Source organism: Vulpes vulpes, chromosome 3 (genome assembly GCF_048418805.1).
Source record: "Vulpes vulpes isolate BD-2025 chromosome 3, VulVul3, whole genome shotgun sequence".
Taxonomy (NCBI): Eukaryota; Metazoa; Chordata; class Mammalia; order Carnivora; family Canidae; genus Vulpes; species Vulpes vulpes.
The window spans coordinates 105,866,086-105,881,854 of NC_132782.1; the positions used below are offsets into that span (position 1 = coordinate 105,866,086).

Consider the following 15,769-nt stretch of genomic DNA (forward strand, 5'->3'; position numbering starts at 1 on the left):
TCCTATATGGTGATGTTGATCTATCTGCCACCATAGAGGGATCTTCCCAAGTAACACTCAGCATGTCACTTTTCGGAAAAACTTGGTTGCCCTTTACCTTTCTGGAACAGGAAATTACTTTCTTCCTACACTTCACATTGTTGGAGACTGGACCCAAAACTTTGTCTTGATTTACAGGTGTATCTGTGCAGTGATTTTTAAATATGAGCTTTGCAGTTTATGAATTCACTATTCTTTATTATTTGGTGTGTAGGATTCAGGTGACTTGGAATTCTTTGATACATTCTGCATCTTAGAGATTTTTTGAAGCAAGGGCACTTTCATATTGGAAGTGTTATTTAGGCTTATCAGATATAAAAAATAAACTCACGTATATTTGGGTGTCAGGATATATTTCTCATACCTCTCTTCCAGTGATGTCATAGGTAGATTTGCAGTGTGACAGCTGTAGAAACTGGATTGTTGCTTGATCTTAGAATTCTAATATAGGACAAAACTGGCATCATTGTAATCACCTTTTCTGACATGTTGTAAGGGATCATTTGCATTTCAAGGACTTCATGTAAATGTCCTTTTTATTTTATTGGTATCAAACAGAATTTATTCAAGGATCTTGGTAATAAAATGTGATTATGGAATCTTAAAAATAGCTAATCATAGCCTTCTTGGGCTGGAGCTGCCAAGAGAGAATCTAGAGAAGTAACGTGTATTTGTTGAACAAAATCTCACTAATTTGATCTGCACTGTGCTGCAGATTACTTTTACAATATCTTTGAAGGAGAAGTTTTATGAAGCAAATTAAGAGAATTAGCATACCTTTATGAGTATATTTCAATTACAGAAAATGTAAAACTGGCTGTAATCAGTACGTGTTTAAAAAGATTTTTTAAACAGACTTCTAATTTGAACACCTGAGTTAGTTGCTCTTGGTCTAAATTATTGAGGTTTTTGTTGTGTTATTGAAATTCTGTCTTTACCGTAACTTAAAAGATATATAAAGATGGATGTAAAGGACTTCATTTTTAATATAACTTATTTCTATTTAACAGCACCTGTGGAACCTTCTCAAGAGGAACAGTCATTGTTATGTGAAGGTAATTTTCTGTGATACGACCCTCTGTCTAATTGAGAAAACATTACGTTGTCTATGGTATGTGAAACCTGGATATTGTTTTGTAAATACAATATCTCAATTTCTTGTCTAGGTTCAAATTCAGCTGTTAGCATGGAACTTTCAGAACCTGTTGGTAAGAAAATTTCTCACCATATTAATACAGTATTTTGAAACCCTATCAGGATATAAGGTGCAAATGTAAGTGTCATGGTTATTGTAATGCCTATGTTTAAAACTGAGTCTTTGCTGTTGGAATTTAGAAAGCAGTAGTTGGGCATCAGCGCTGCCATGATACGCTGAATGATTGCAGATGTTAAAGCTGAGTGGAAGACTGCTAAAGTCGGGTTAAGGACTTGAGCTTGTTCTGTTTTGTTTGTGAAAATTTTCCTTCCTTTTTGCAACTTTCTTATTCTTAACGGTATCAGATTCCCAATGTGGTTGATAAAGTTGACACCAGATTATTTGCAGAAGAAAAAGCAAAGATCTTGTAAACCCTGTGTTCTGATTTTAAACTTTCCCATTTTCCTGACACTGGAATAACTGGGCTGTTAGGAGTGGTACATCTCCTGTTTACATTTTGTTTGTCCTTATGGAAATGAAGCTTTGTTAAAATAGCAATCTCTCATCAATCTCTGAGTCATCTCTGATGTCAGCAGTGGGGCCGGCTTGAAAGCTGTAATCCATTTCTGTTGTGAAAGAGACTTCCTTGCTTATGTTTCACCAGCCGTTAAGAACTAAAACTAAATATGCAGAGTTCTATTTGTTGTTGGAAGGCATCTGTGTTTTACAGTAGATTGTTGTAAGTCTTTTTCAGAATTCTACATTAAATGTCTTATTTCAGTAGAAAATGGGGAGACAGAAATGTCCCCAGAAGAATCATGGGAGCACAAAGAAGAAATAAGTGAAGCAGAGTTAGGAGGTTGTTCCATGGGAGATGGAAGAGCCGCTGAGGAGAGTGCCCAAGAAATGATGGAGGAGGAAGAGGAAATACCAAAACCCAAATCTGTGGTCGCGCCCCCCGGAGCTCCGAAAAAAGAACATGTAAATGTGGTATTCATTGGGCATGTAGGTAAGTTGCACTCCTGGCTATGAAATACCACCAGTCACTGGGTACATCAAACAGCTCCACAGAGATTTTGAGTGAAACTGACGTGAATTAATCTGAAATGCTTGGATTTTTAACTCGATAATTTTTTTTTTTTAACCTGGCAAAACATTGCCAACACTTTGTGGGACAAATAAATAATTTTGTAATGGCATGGGAGCTGAAAAAAAATAAGATTTAGTATATTTATATGTGATGCGCCATTGGTCTAAAGATCCACCCTCCCAGAGCAATGGTGGCTAAGCATATGATGATATATGTTTTTTTTTTTTTTTAATGATGACATATGTTAATATCCCAATCTGGTTTTCTTGTGTGTGAACTCCAGTTAATTTGTTAATTTTTTGTGCTTCATCTAACTAATTTTGAGTGATATAGGAAATTAATTTGGAGTGACTTCTGGATGCTTGTCAGATTGCTGGGTTAGCACAAAACGAAACCCATTTAATTTACTCAGATATTCACTGGCCATCTGACTTAGCCCCAAAATCGAAAGAAGAAAATACAGAATTATGTGTCCTTTTTTCCTTCCCTTTATCTCTGCTTTCTCCTGAATATAATGTTATATACCATACTCCTTTTTTAGTAGCAAGGACTCCTTTGAAATGTGTAAAGGAACACCTATATTTGCTAAAATTAGTGAAAGGCAGCTACCTAAATGTAGTTCACAGCTCTTTGGCTACTTTTGCTCTCCCCTGAGGTTCCTCTTGGGTAATTTATATTCTGTTGCTGCTGTGCTCTCCGCTGAAGGTCAGAGAGCAATCTGTTAAAAAATTCTTCCTTATAGGTAAAGTAGTTCTAAGTTCTTGTTTTCCACTAGTAAGTCATTGTTGAGCTGCAAGGGGTCTTGGCAGCTTCATTTGCAACTGAATTTATGTAATTACATATGCTAGTCAGTAATGCTGTTAGTGCACTTAGCGGGTTTTGTTTTGTTCTGTTCCATTTACATCTGTGGTTTATTTATCTTTGATGATGATGTTACTTTTAGATGCTGGCAAGTCAACCATTGGAGGACAAATAATGTAAGTCTGTATTTTTTGTTAAATAATAGAGTTAACTTGATTGGATGAATTTTGGGCATTGTACACATATAATAATTCAAAGGCAATAAAATAGCTCACCTGAAGAAATTATAGATAGACATTACCTGTAAGGAAAGCTGATGTTAAGAAGGAATTTTTGCAATGTGATCATTGTTAGTAGTTTCTGATTAGATTTATGCATTCCTTAGAATTCTTTTGTCATCACTGTCAGACTGTCCTGGAACATTAACTAAATGTATTTCTAAAAGCTGTCTGTTAGATGTTTGTGTTTTTTTTTTTTAATAAAAACTAATATACAACCTAGATTATAAGAAATCTTAGTTTGCAGACCTTAAAATAAGCTGTTAAGGGCAGCCCCGGTGGCGCAGCGGTTTAGCGCCGCCTTCAGCCCAGGGCCGGATTCTGGAGACCCAGGATCCAGTCCCACGTCGGGCTCTCTGCATGGAGCCTGCTTCTCCCTCTGCCTATGTTTCTGCTTCTCTCTCTCTCTCTCTCTCTCTCTCTGTGTCTCTCTGAATAAATAAATAAATAAAAATCTTTTAAAAAAAAAGCTGTTAAATAGGAATCGTTAACTAAGGCTCTGTGGATGGAAGCGTTGGGCCCATTTGAGTTTTTGTGTTTTAGGAGAACGTATATTTTTTGCTTATGGGCTGTAATTTTCATGGACATTTCACTAGGATTCTGTGCTCAGCTGGCTAGGAACATGCACTGTAGATGATTGCAGAGAACACACAGAGATGAATGAAAGCTCCAACAGGAAGCTTTGATTTGGATGAGTCAAGGGAAGCAGTTCAGCATTCCTAAGGAATTGTTTTAAAATTTTAATTGTTGATAATTTTTTCAAATATTAAATATTGAAGTGTATTAATAAGACTTAATTGCCTGGACAAGACTGTTGGACAACACTTCTTTTATATAGTATTTGTATTTGCCCTTTAAAAAATTTTAATTCTGGGGGCACCTCTGTGGCTCAGTCAGTTGAGTGTCTGACTCTTGGTTCTGGCTCAGGTCATGATCTCAGGTCCTGGGATAGGGCCTTGCATGGGGCTCTGTGCTCATTAAGAAGACTATGTCTCTCTTCCCTTGTCCCTCTGCCCCTCCCCCCGCTTGTACTCATGCTCTCTCTCTAAAATAAATTAATTTGGGCAGCCTGGGTAGCTCAGCAGTTTAGTGCTGCCTTCGGCCCAGGGCATGATCCTGGAGACCCAGGATCGAGTCCCACGTTGGGATCCCTGCATGGAGCCTGCTTCTCCCTCTGCCCGTGTCTCTACCTCTTTGTCTCCTGTTTCTCATGAGTAACTAAATAAACATTTTTTTAAAAATAAAATTAATTAAAAATATTTTTATTCTGAAATAATTTTAGAATTACAGGAAGGTGTTAACATATTAAATAACTGTAGTACACTCCTCAAAACTGGATGGTTAATATTGGTACAGTACTACTAACTAAGCTGTGGCTCTTGAATTTCACCAATTTGTCCCCGAATGTGGTTTTTTTGGTTCTAGAATTCCACCTGGCATTTAGTAGTTCCATCCTCTGGTTCCCTCTTCTCTGTTTTCCCAGCTTGTGACATTGCCGCAGTCTCGTCTTCCACAACTGTCATGAATTTGAAGAGTGCCATTTAGTAGGTCCCTTATTGTGGGTTCAACTGAGGTGTTTCACAGATTGACGTTGTACATTTGGTCAAGAATGTCACACAGGGGGATCCCTGGGTGGCGCAGTGGTTTGGCGCCTGCCTTTGGCCCAGGGCGCGATCCTGGAGACCCAGGATCGAATCCCACGTCGGGCTCCCGGTGGATGGAGCCTGCTTCTCCCTCTGCCTGTGTCTCTGCCTCTCTCTCTCACTGTGTGCCTTTCATAAATAAATAAAAATTTAAAAAAAAAAAAAAAAAAAAGAATGTCACACAGGAGATATGTTGTACTCTCCTCAGACCATCCTATCAGGAGTACCTCATGTCAGTTCTCCATGTGAGAACTTTTTTTTTTTTTTTTTTTTAAGGATTTTATTTATTCATGAGAGACACACAGAGGCAGAGACATCGGCAGAGGGAGAAGCAGGCTCCCTACAGGGAGCCTGGTGTGGGACTCGATCCCAGGACCCCAGGATCACGCCCTGAGCCAAAGGCAGACACTCGACCCTGAGCCACCCTGGTGCCCCTCCATATGAGAACTTTACTGCTGGTGGTCTTAGCCAGGATTATTTGGTTGATGTGTTGTCTGCCAGGATTCTCCACAGTAAAGTTATTACTTTTCCCCTTTATCTGGAGGGGAGAGAATTTGAGACTATGTAAATATCTTTTCCTCTTAGACTTTCTATATCAGCATCCATCAGTGATTCCTGTATTTATTTTTTAAAGATTTTATTTATTCATGAGAGAGACACAGAAGAGACACAGAAAGGTGGGGGTGGGTGGCGGCAGACAGAGAAGCAGGCTCTATGCAGGGACCTGACCTGGGACTCCATCCCAGGTCTCCAGGATCAGGCCCTGGGCTGAAGGCAGCGCTAAACCACTGAGCCACCTGGGCTGTCCAGTTCCTGTATTTTAAAATAGCTGTTTTCTGGAGTTGAATTTCCACTATAAAGAGCTTTAGAGTTTAAATAACTTCACTGAATAATTTGTAATTGTTTACTTCTTTTCCCTTTGTTTCCAGGTATTTGACCGGAATGGTTGACAAAAGGACACTCGAGAAATACGAAAGAGAAGCTAAAGAGAAAAACAGAGAAACTTGGTATAGTAAACTTTTATGGCACTATAAATTACTTTTAAGGAAACACTGCCTACTTAATACTGTTGTAGTCTACTAAGGTGTAGGTGCATGAGGTCTAAAGTGGTGTCATAACGAAGGAGAAGTTTCCTTTCCCCTTATTCTACAAAGTGGATCAGCTCCTGATGACTTCAAAACTTGTACGGGAGCATTTGAGAACATTCATATGTCTAGTAATACACTTGTTGGATAAATTCTAAACCATCCATTTAATAGGGTCATTACATAACCACTAAAAAATTGTATTTATGGAATTTATAATACCCAGAAGTGGAGCTTAAGTTACAGTGGAATTTGGAGAGAAAGGAGGTGACATGATAGTACTCAGAATATGATCATTAATGATGTAAATAAACACTGGAAAGAAAAAAGAATGGACAGAATTATTGATAGGGGTTGCCTTTGGTGAGAAAAAGGCTCAGTTTTTTGTTGCTAATCTCACTTTTTTTTTAAGTTAAGATTTATTTGGGACATTCATGGCTTTTGTTTTTTAAATTGTATTCCTCTGTATTAAGGGAAAAGATAATCATTATACTAAAAAAATGGATTACATACAATGAAATACAGATGATGAGGTAATCTAAAATAACACTTATTCTGAATGGTTTGAACTTACATGAATCATCTTCACATGGCAAAGAAATACTGAAATGATTTTTACCAAGTAACCATTGCTCCCAAATGGTAGTTACTGGCTTTCACTTTGTTTTTTTTTTTTTTTGGCTTTCACTTTTGAAAACGTCCTTAGATAGCCATTATTTGTATTATACTTTGTGCCAGATGATCATAAAAGCTCACAGTCATATTGACCTTGGTACAAAGTAGTCTTCCTGTGTATGTTGTCAGCTTGTTGTCATAAATACTGTTTGCCTATAGAATATATATAGGTTTGAGGCACCTGGGTGGCTCAGTCATTTGAGCATCTGACTCTTGATCTCAGTTTAGGTCTTGATCTCTTAGGGTCATGAGTTCAAGTTTTGCATTGGGCTCCATGCTGGGCATGGAGCCTCCTTTAAAAAATAAAAATAAAAAATATATATACAGAATTTCTCTGCTATGTAAGAGTAGAGCATTTCTTTGAAACCTTGTGTAAACCAAAGTGGCACAAAGCAAAGAAGTGATTGTCATTAATTTTTATGGAAAAAATTTTTGAGCATTACCAGACCCAGAAAATATTAGGCTTTTCTGATATCTAAGGACTCATCTTACTAAGGGATGTACAGAATAAATGGACATAAACCACAGATGCTCCCAGACATGGTTCAGAGCAATGGCAGTTTGATACAGAGGCGCTTTGTGTAGTTCCTGGGGAGGGCTGGAAGGGTTTGAGGACTCCACTCTTCACTGCTCAGGGTGCACGCTGCTTCTATGATAGCTCGCTGCAGAGCAAACACTGGACGCTATCTGACTCTTAGTTTTGTCTCAGGTCATGATCTCAGTCCTGGGATTGAGCCCTGCATTAAAAAAAAAAATCATCTTCAGATGTCTTTCTGTTAGCAAAAGCAGTTACAATGTAGGCTTTTTTTTTTTTTTTTTTCTAACTTAGGTCTTCTGTAAAAGCCAAGTGGTATAATGTGAACTTTAAAAAATCAGGATACCTGTAAATGACTAGATATTTCTAAGAGCTCCAAGTGTTTGAATCATAATAATTCAAATTTTATTCACTCGATTTTAATTTCTACTCAGTCCTACTTGTGATTTTTTTTTTAATTTTATTTATTTATGATAGTCATACAGAGAGAAAGAGAGAGAGGCAGAGACACAGGCAGAGGGAGAAGCAGGCTCCATGCACCAGGAGCCTGATGTGGGATTCGATCCCGGGTCTCCAAGAACGCGCCCTGGGCCAAAGGCAGGCGCCAAACCGCTGCGCCACCCAGGGATCCCCCCTTTTTTTTTTTTTAAAGATTTAATTTATTTATTCATGAGAAACAGAGAGAGGCAGAGACGTAGGCTGTGGGAAGCCAGCTCCATCCTGGGACTCCAGGATCATGCCCTGGGCTGAAGGCAGGCATTAAACTGCTGAGCCACCCAGGTGTCCCTTGTGGTTTTTTTTTTTTTAAAGATTAAAAAAATTTTTAAGTAATCTCTACACCCAACTTTGGGCTCAAACTCACAACCCCGAGATCAAGAGTTGCATACTCCACCGACTAAACCAACCAAGTGTCCCTGTTCTGTTCCTGATTTAAATGTATGCTGCACATAAAGCTGGATGTCGTCATTATACCTTGGTATAATGTGGTATAAGAATATATACCATTATACCTTGGTATAAAGTGGTAGAAGAATATCATAAAAACCTACATTCTTAGCAATCTTAATCTTATTTTAAAATTATTTCAGGTATTTGTCTTGGGCCTTAGACACAAATCAGGAAGAACGAGACAAGGGTAAAACAGTAGAAGTGGGCCGTGCCTATTTTGAAACAGAAAAGAAGCATTTCACAATTCTGGATGCCCCTGGCCATAAGAGTTTTGTCCCAAATATGATTGGTGGTGCTTCTCAAGCAGATTTGGCTGTACTGGTAAGAAAGACCTTTCCAATTCACTTGTGTGGTTGTGAGCAGCCCCATTTCAGTGTTAAGTATTTGAGTTTATCCTCAGAGTTAAAATTGAGGTTGCAATGAGTTATATACAGTCACAAATTTTACTTTTGTCTCACTCATCTGCTCAAGAAATCTTTCTAATGGGATTCACTTAATGTTTTCTCTACCTCGTCATTATCTATCTATGACTGTCAGATCTCCGTGTCCACTAAATGCCAAGCTGGGTTTGCTTTGTACATACCACATGTGCTGTGGATACACAGCTGAGGGAGAAATTATCTGTTTTCTTAAGGCCTCAGTCATTTTGCAGAGTTTTTGTTTGTTTTGTCACTGTACCAACACTGTCACATACATGTTTGAATTGCAAAATATAAAGGCATACTAGATTTTTTTTTTAAATTGGGGGATCAGAAGAAACATTTACCAAAATCTTAAGCCATTTAGACATTGTGACATTCAAAAGCCTGCAGGGTATAATTAACGTACTTTTATTTTCTTGCAAAAACCTGATAAAACTGAAAGGAAAGCTGTTTCACTGCTCAAGGGCTATATACCTGAGTGTTTAAAATAAACTGTCGGATTTCTTGGAATAGGTCATCTCTGCTAGAAAAGGAGAGTTCGAAACTGGATTCGAAAAAGGCGGACAGACAAGAGAACATGCGATGTTGGCAAAGACGGCAGGTGTCAAACACTTAATTGTGCTCATCAATAAGATGGATGATCCAACGGTAAATTGGAGCAATGAGAGGTAAGTTTTGCCAGTCTTACTAGATTTTACAGACATGTAAGTGGAATAAAGGATGGTTTTGCTACTGTATCCTTTTTCCCCCTCGGGTTTTCTTTTTTTTTTTTTTCCCCCTGGGGTTTTTCTTAAACCTTAATTTGTTTAATAATAAAACAAGAATTCCCTTGCTTTCTATTACAATTGAGTTATTTATAAATATTCATAGATATGAAGAATGTAAAGAGAAACTAGTGCCATTTTTGAAAAAGGTTGGCTTCAATCCCAAAAAGGACATTCACTTTATGCCCTGCTCAGGACTCACTGGAGCGAATCTAAAAGAGCAATCAGATTTCTGTCCTTGGTACACGTAAGTAACCTTTGCTTCTTTTTAGAAAAACTTTACGTCGTTATAAGTAATATCAGAAAACGATAACTGTAAGTAACTGTAGTTTTTAAAAATACCATGACTTTTGCCCATTTTTTAATTGGATTGTCTTTTTGTTACTGTCTTTTCACTTTCTTGATGGTATCCTTTGAGGCATAACAGGTTTTAATGTTGATGAAGTCCAGTTTATTTTTTCTTTAGTTGATTTTGCTTTTGGGGTCATACATAGGAAAACATTGCCTAATTCAGTCATGAAGACTTGGCCATATTATTTTCTTTCAAGGTTGTTATAGCTTCAGCTCTTAGGTTTAGGTGAGTGTTTCACTTTGAGTTATTTTTTTTTTGTTGTTAGGTAATAAAGTCTTGATTACTGTATTGTAAGTTTTCAAATTGGGAAGTGTAAGTCTTTAAATTTTGTTATTCTTTTTTTCCAAGATTATTTTGGCTATTCTGGGTCCCTTGAATTTCTATATGAAGACTAGGATCAACTTGTCAATATGTGTTGATAGGCAGCTGGGATTATTAATAGGGATTATACTCAATCTGTAGATGAATTTGGGGGAGCATTGCTATCTTGGCAGTAAAGCTTCCCAATTCCTATACTGCAGTTTTAAAGGGGAAATTATTTTATAGAACCCTGATTTGAGAGCTGGAAAAGTCCTTAGGAATTAAGTAATAAAATGTAGTCATTTTATGGGCTCCTGAGTGGCTCAGTTGGTTAAGCCTCTGGCTCTTGATTTCAGCTTGGGTCATGATCTCAGACCATGTTGGGCTCTGCTTTGCGTGCTCAGTTTGGAGTTGGTTTGAGATACTCTATCTCTCTGCCCCTCCCCCTACTCTCTAAACAAATACTATCTAAAAAAAAAAAGATTCTCTTCCCTCTGCCCCTCCCCCAGTGCTCATGCTCTCTCCCTAAAGAAAAAAAAAGAATGTAGTTCTTTTATTACAAAATGTAAGCCATTTACTAGAAAATGTTTCTAATTTTAATAAAGTAAGTTGTTGAGGAAGCTTTTTCATTATATTTATAGGCTATTTTGTTATTTTTGGTTTTCTGAGGAAAGAAGGGCATGAACCGAATAATAAATCAGTTGTATGGCGGGGCACCTCGGTGGCTCAGTGATTGTTTGCCTTTGACTCAGGTCATGATGCTGGGGTCCTGGGATAAGTCTCACATTGGGCTCCTCACAGGGAGCCTGTTTCTCCCTCTGCCTGTGTCTCTGCCTCTCTCTGTGCCTCTCATGAATACATAAATATAATCTTTTAAAAAATCAGTTGAATGAGAAGAGTATGTGGGTAGAATGAAAGTATTATAACTGTTTTTCATATAAAGTTACGGTCATGTAACTTCTTAAAATTTTGACATTTATGTTGATTCTCTTTAATGGATATTGTTATGTTCTCAGTGGATTACCGTTTATTCCATATCTGGATAATTTGCCAAACTTCAATAGATCAGTTGATGGACCAATCAGGCTGCCAATTGTGGATAAGTACAAGGTACCCAGAATGTTCAAGAGATTGGGATTTATGGGAGGTGAAATCATTGTTTTGTGTATTAAGTTACAAAACAATCCGAATAACAACATAGCATAGATGTCTCTTAATGTTATTTAGTGATGTAGATGGATCCTAATTTAGTTTAAGCTGTTTTCTCAGTGAGCCAATGATCATTTTTTAGAAAGTCCTGCAAGTAAAACTGCTGGAGTCAAAGAATTTGCACATTAAAGTTGCTGAATATTGACCAGCAGCCTTCCCAAGTACTGCCCGCAGCATATGAGTGCTGGTTTTATCATAGCCTCACCAATATTAGATGTTAGTCTTTAAAAAATAAGCTTCATTATGTTTAATTTGATTTTCAAAGTGAGTTATCTTTTTTAAAGGTTTGTCAGTATGTAATATTTGACCTCCTCAAATAATTCTTTCATCAGCTCCATGCTAAATTTCTTAAACAAGTGTTTTTCCAATTTTACACATGAGGAAGCAGGCTTAGATTTTTGAACGAACCAGAATTTAAACAAATAATTGAGATCTTCAGATGTAAAAATTTGTGCTGTTTCTGGTACCATGCTTTTTTTTTTTTTTTTTTTTGTCTTAAAAGATCTTAGACCTACATACTTACTAGTATAATTGCACATATACTAATGACACAGATAATGTATTTTTTACTTAGCTTGTATTTAAGATTAATCCTAACCATTCTACCACTTGAACTAAAGATTTTCTGAGTAAGCCCCATAAGATTTCACTTTGGGTTGTTGAACTATTGTAGAATAGTAACAAAAGTCTGTAACTTAGTTTTTTATTTCAAATTTAAACAGGATATGGGCACTGTGGTCCTGGGAAAGCTGGAATCAGGATCTATTTGTAAAGGCCAGCAGCTTGTGATGATGCCAAACAAGGTAAGAGTTAGTAATGCTCTTTCTCATTTAGACTTTCTTTTGAAAGTATTCGCAAAGAGAACTTTTCAAAAAGTTAAGGGTTTCCATGAAAAGAAACTTTAGGGGGCATCTGGGTGGCTTAGTGGTTGAGCATCTGCCTTTGGCTCAGGTCATGATCCTGGGGTCCTGGCATCTAGTCTTCTTTTGCTTATGTCTCTGCCCCTCTCTCTCTGTGTCTTATGAGATTTTATTTATTCATGAGAGACAGAGAGAGAGAGGCAGAGGGAGAAGCAGGCTCCCCATAAGGAGCCCGATGCAGGACTTGATCCCTGACCCCGGGATCATGCCTTGAGCTGAAGGGAGATAGATGCTCAACCGCTGAGCCACCTAGGATCCCAATAAAATCTTAAAAATAAAAAAAAGAAAGAAAGAAAGAAAAAACTTTAAGATTCAGGATTATGTTTTATTAATGTCAAGTACAAAGTTTAGTACAGAAGATATGGTGTGGGGCAGCCCCCGTGGCGCAGCGGTTTAGTGCCGCCTGCAGCCCAAGGTGTGATCCTGGAGGCCCGGGATCAAGTCGTCGGGCTCCTTGCATGGAGCCTGCCTGTGTCTGCCTATCTGTGTGTGTGTGTGTGTGTGTGTGTGTGTGTGTGTGTGTGTGTGTGTGTGTTTCTCATGAATAAATGAATAAATAAAAAAATTTAAAAAACCACCTTTTTGTTTTTTTAAATTTTTTTATTTTTAGAACACCTTTAAAAAAAAAAAGAAGATAGGGTATTAAAGTTATCCAATGACAGATGGGGAAGGACCAGTATTAGTACCATGTTAGAACTAAAAGATGTATCCTCAAGAGAACTTTACCTCCATACTTTTACTGAAAGCAAGTAGAGATCCTGAGTGGTTCAGTGACTTGTTTCTGTTAACACACTGAATTAGCAAGTGAGGGCAGCCCAGGTGGCTCAGCGGTTTAGCACCTGCCTTTGGCCTGGGGAGTGATCCTGCAGTCCCAGGATCAAGTCCCACGTCAGGCTCCCAGCATGGAGCCTGCTTCTCCCTCTGCCTGTGTGTGTCTTTGACTCTCTTCTCTCTCTCTCTCTTTCTCTCTCTCTCTCTCTCTAAGAATAAATAAATAAAATCTTAAAAAAAAAAAAAAAAGAATTAGCAGGTGAGTCCAGGATGAAAACTCAGGCTTAATCATGATATAATTCATTTTCTTTTTTTTCCCTTAAAATTAAAATTTTTATTTTTATTTTTTTAAATATTTTTATTTATTTTCTCATTAGAGACACAGAGAGGCAGAGACACAGGCAGACTCCATGCAGAGAGCCTGATGTGGGACTCGATCCTGAGTCTCCAGAATCAGGCCCTGGGCTGAAGGTAGCGCTAAACCGCTGAGCCACCCGGGCTGCCCAAAATTTTTATTTTTGTTAAAGATTTATATATTTGAGAGAAAGAAAGCATGAGCGGGGGAGGAGCAGAGAGAGCGGGACAAGCAGCTCCCCACTGAGCAGGGAGCCTGATATGGGGCTTGATTCCAGGACCCTGAGATCATGACCTGACCTAAAGTCAGATGCCCCTGCTTTCTTCTTTTTTTTTTCTTGTATTATTATATTGGCTACTATAAAATGTGCCCAATTTATAGTCCTAATCTGTTTTGAGAGAAGAGAATTTGCCTTTATCATAAATGGGTCCCTAATCTTCCTACCTTTTTGTAATTTATTATTGGAGAGGGTTTTATTAAAACCTGTAAAGTCTCCATTGAACTTTCCTTTGTGTTATTTTTGGCTGCTCAGTTGCTGATAATTATAGACATATTACTTGAGAAACTGTTACCTATTTTCCAAAAGGGCCTTCTCATAGCTTCTGAGATTTTCTTTTTTTTAAGATTTTACTTATTTATTCATGAGAAACACAGAGAGAAAGAGAAGCAGAGACACAGACAGGGGGAAGAACGGGCTCCATGCAGGGAGCCCGACGTGGGACTCGATCCCAGGTCTCCAGGATCTGGCCCTGGGCCAAAGGCGGCGCCAACCGCTGAGCCACCCGGGCTTCCGTCTTCTGAGATATTTATGTAGGAAAGCAGACCTCTGCCATCAGAACCTCCAAATAGTGGGGGGGCATCTGGTGACTCAGTCATTTGAGTGTCAGGGTCATGGGATACAGCCCTGCATGGGGCTCTGCCCTCAGCATGGAGTCTGCATCTTTCCCTCTCTCTGCCCTTCCCCCACTTGTGCATATTCTTTCTCTCCATAAAAAGTAAACCTAAAACCAAAACCAAACAAAAAACCTCCATATAGAGATTGTTAGATTTCAGTGAGAATGTCTTTACCAGTCCTCAATCCAGGCACAGTAAATAAGAAAAGGTATCCATCGTCAGTGTAAGGTTTAGGTATAATTGGCATCTTACAAATTATACTTTGAGGTTTCTTGATGCCTTATTCACTGGAGATTAGAGTAGCTTATCATAGGATCTTTTTACTAAGGTATTTATAGCTGCAACTGTAAGGTCATTGGCAATTGAATGAAAATGCTTATCATGAATCCTAGTTCATAGGGCAGTCACAGAAGTAGTTTGGTCATGGTGATGGAAGGAAGGCAGATTGGGGGTTGCCAAGAGGCTAGGGGATGAAGAATAAGGAGTGACCTGAATGAAGGCACAGTTTCCTTTGGGATGATGAGGATGTTTTGAAACGAGATACTGGTATTGGTTGTATAATATTGTGAATGCCAACCAGATGCCATGGAGTTGTAATATGTAAAATATTTGTAAAAGGTAAATTTTATATGAGTGTTCTACCACAATAGAAAGAAAAGTACAATTCACCAAGAGCAAGTGGACTGAGTGCCAGGCTAGACTAGTTACAGCTTTTCTGCAGGAGCTGGGACTTAATACTGATGACCAGGCAGGTCAGTGTAGCCTTGCCTGCAGCTGGTAGGCAAGCCTTGATGACTCAGTTCTTGTTAGTCCTGCTGAGTCTCAGTGGAATGGAATTAAATATTTTAAGAGACTCAGATGCCAAACTATCTTATGATAAAAAATTAATGGGTAGGTAACCTACGAAATAGGAGAAAGTAATTGTATATCATAAATCTGATAAGGGGTTAAATCCAGAATATATCAAGAACTATAACTCAACAACAAAATTAACAACCTGACTAAAAAATAAGCAAGGGACTGAAACATTTCTCCCAAGATGTGCAAACAGCCAACAAGCATATGAAAAGATCTCATCTCTAATCATTAGGGGAATGCAAATGAAAGCCACAACGAGATAACATCTCGTACCCATCAAAAAAACAAAATAACAGATGTTGGTGAGGATGTGGAGAAATTGGAACTGTGGGTGAGAATGTAAAACTGCACACCGCTGTGGAAAACATAATGATGTTTCCTCAGAAAAATTTAAAAATGGAATAATTATATGATCCAGCAGTATCACTTCAGGATATGTGCCCAAAAGAATGGAAAGCAGACCTCAAAGAACCCATGTTCATAATAGCATTATTCCCACAAGCTAAATGGGGAAGCAACCTATCGTGTCAATTGATGGATAAGTAGATAAACAGAACGTGATATATCCATACAGTGGAATATTATTCAGCCTAAAAAGGAAATTCTGACCCATGGTACAACATGAACGTCAAGGGCATTGTGCTAAATGAATTAATAAGCCAGTCACAAAAAGATAAATAATGTATGATTCCACA

At 38.2% G+C, this 15,769-nt stretch overlaps 1 protein-coding gene across 4 annotated transcripts in view; it reads left to right on the forward strand.

Annotated features, from left to right (window-relative positions):
- Positions 1 to 15,769, forward strand: part of GSPT1 (G1 to S phase transition 1) — a 39,855-nt gene that overhangs the window by 14,196 nt on the left and 9,890 nt on the right. For 3 of the 4 annotated variants that reach the window (XM_072753836.1, XM_072753837.1, XM_072753835.1), the window contains exons 2-11: positions 1,050 to 1,094; positions 1,206 to 1,247; positions 1,956 to 2,183; positions 3,208 to 3,241; positions 5,916 to 5,993; positions 8,370 to 8,550; positions 9,165 to 9,319; positions 9,522 to 9,662; positions 11,084 to 11,177; positions 11,999 to 12,079. In XM_072753836.1, the coding sequence (XP_072609937.1) occupies positions 1,226 to 1,247; positions 1,956 to 2,183; positions 3,208 to 3,241; positions 5,916 to 5,993; positions 8,370 to 8,550; positions 9,165 to 9,319; positions 9,522 to 9,662; positions 11,084 to 11,177; positions 11,999 to 12,079 (1,014 nt within the window). In that variant the 5' untranslated portion in view covers positions 1,050 to 1,094; positions 1,206 to 1,225. The remainder of the gene's footprint in view (positions 1 to 1,049; positions 1,095 to 1,205; positions 1,248 to 1,955; positions 2,184 to 3,207; positions 3,242 to 5,915; positions 5,994 to 8,369; positions 8,551 to 9,164; positions 9,320 to 9,521; positions 9,663 to 11,083; positions 11,178 to 11,998; positions 12,080 to 15,769) is intronic. The other variant, XM_072753834.1, reaches the window with a different exon arrangement.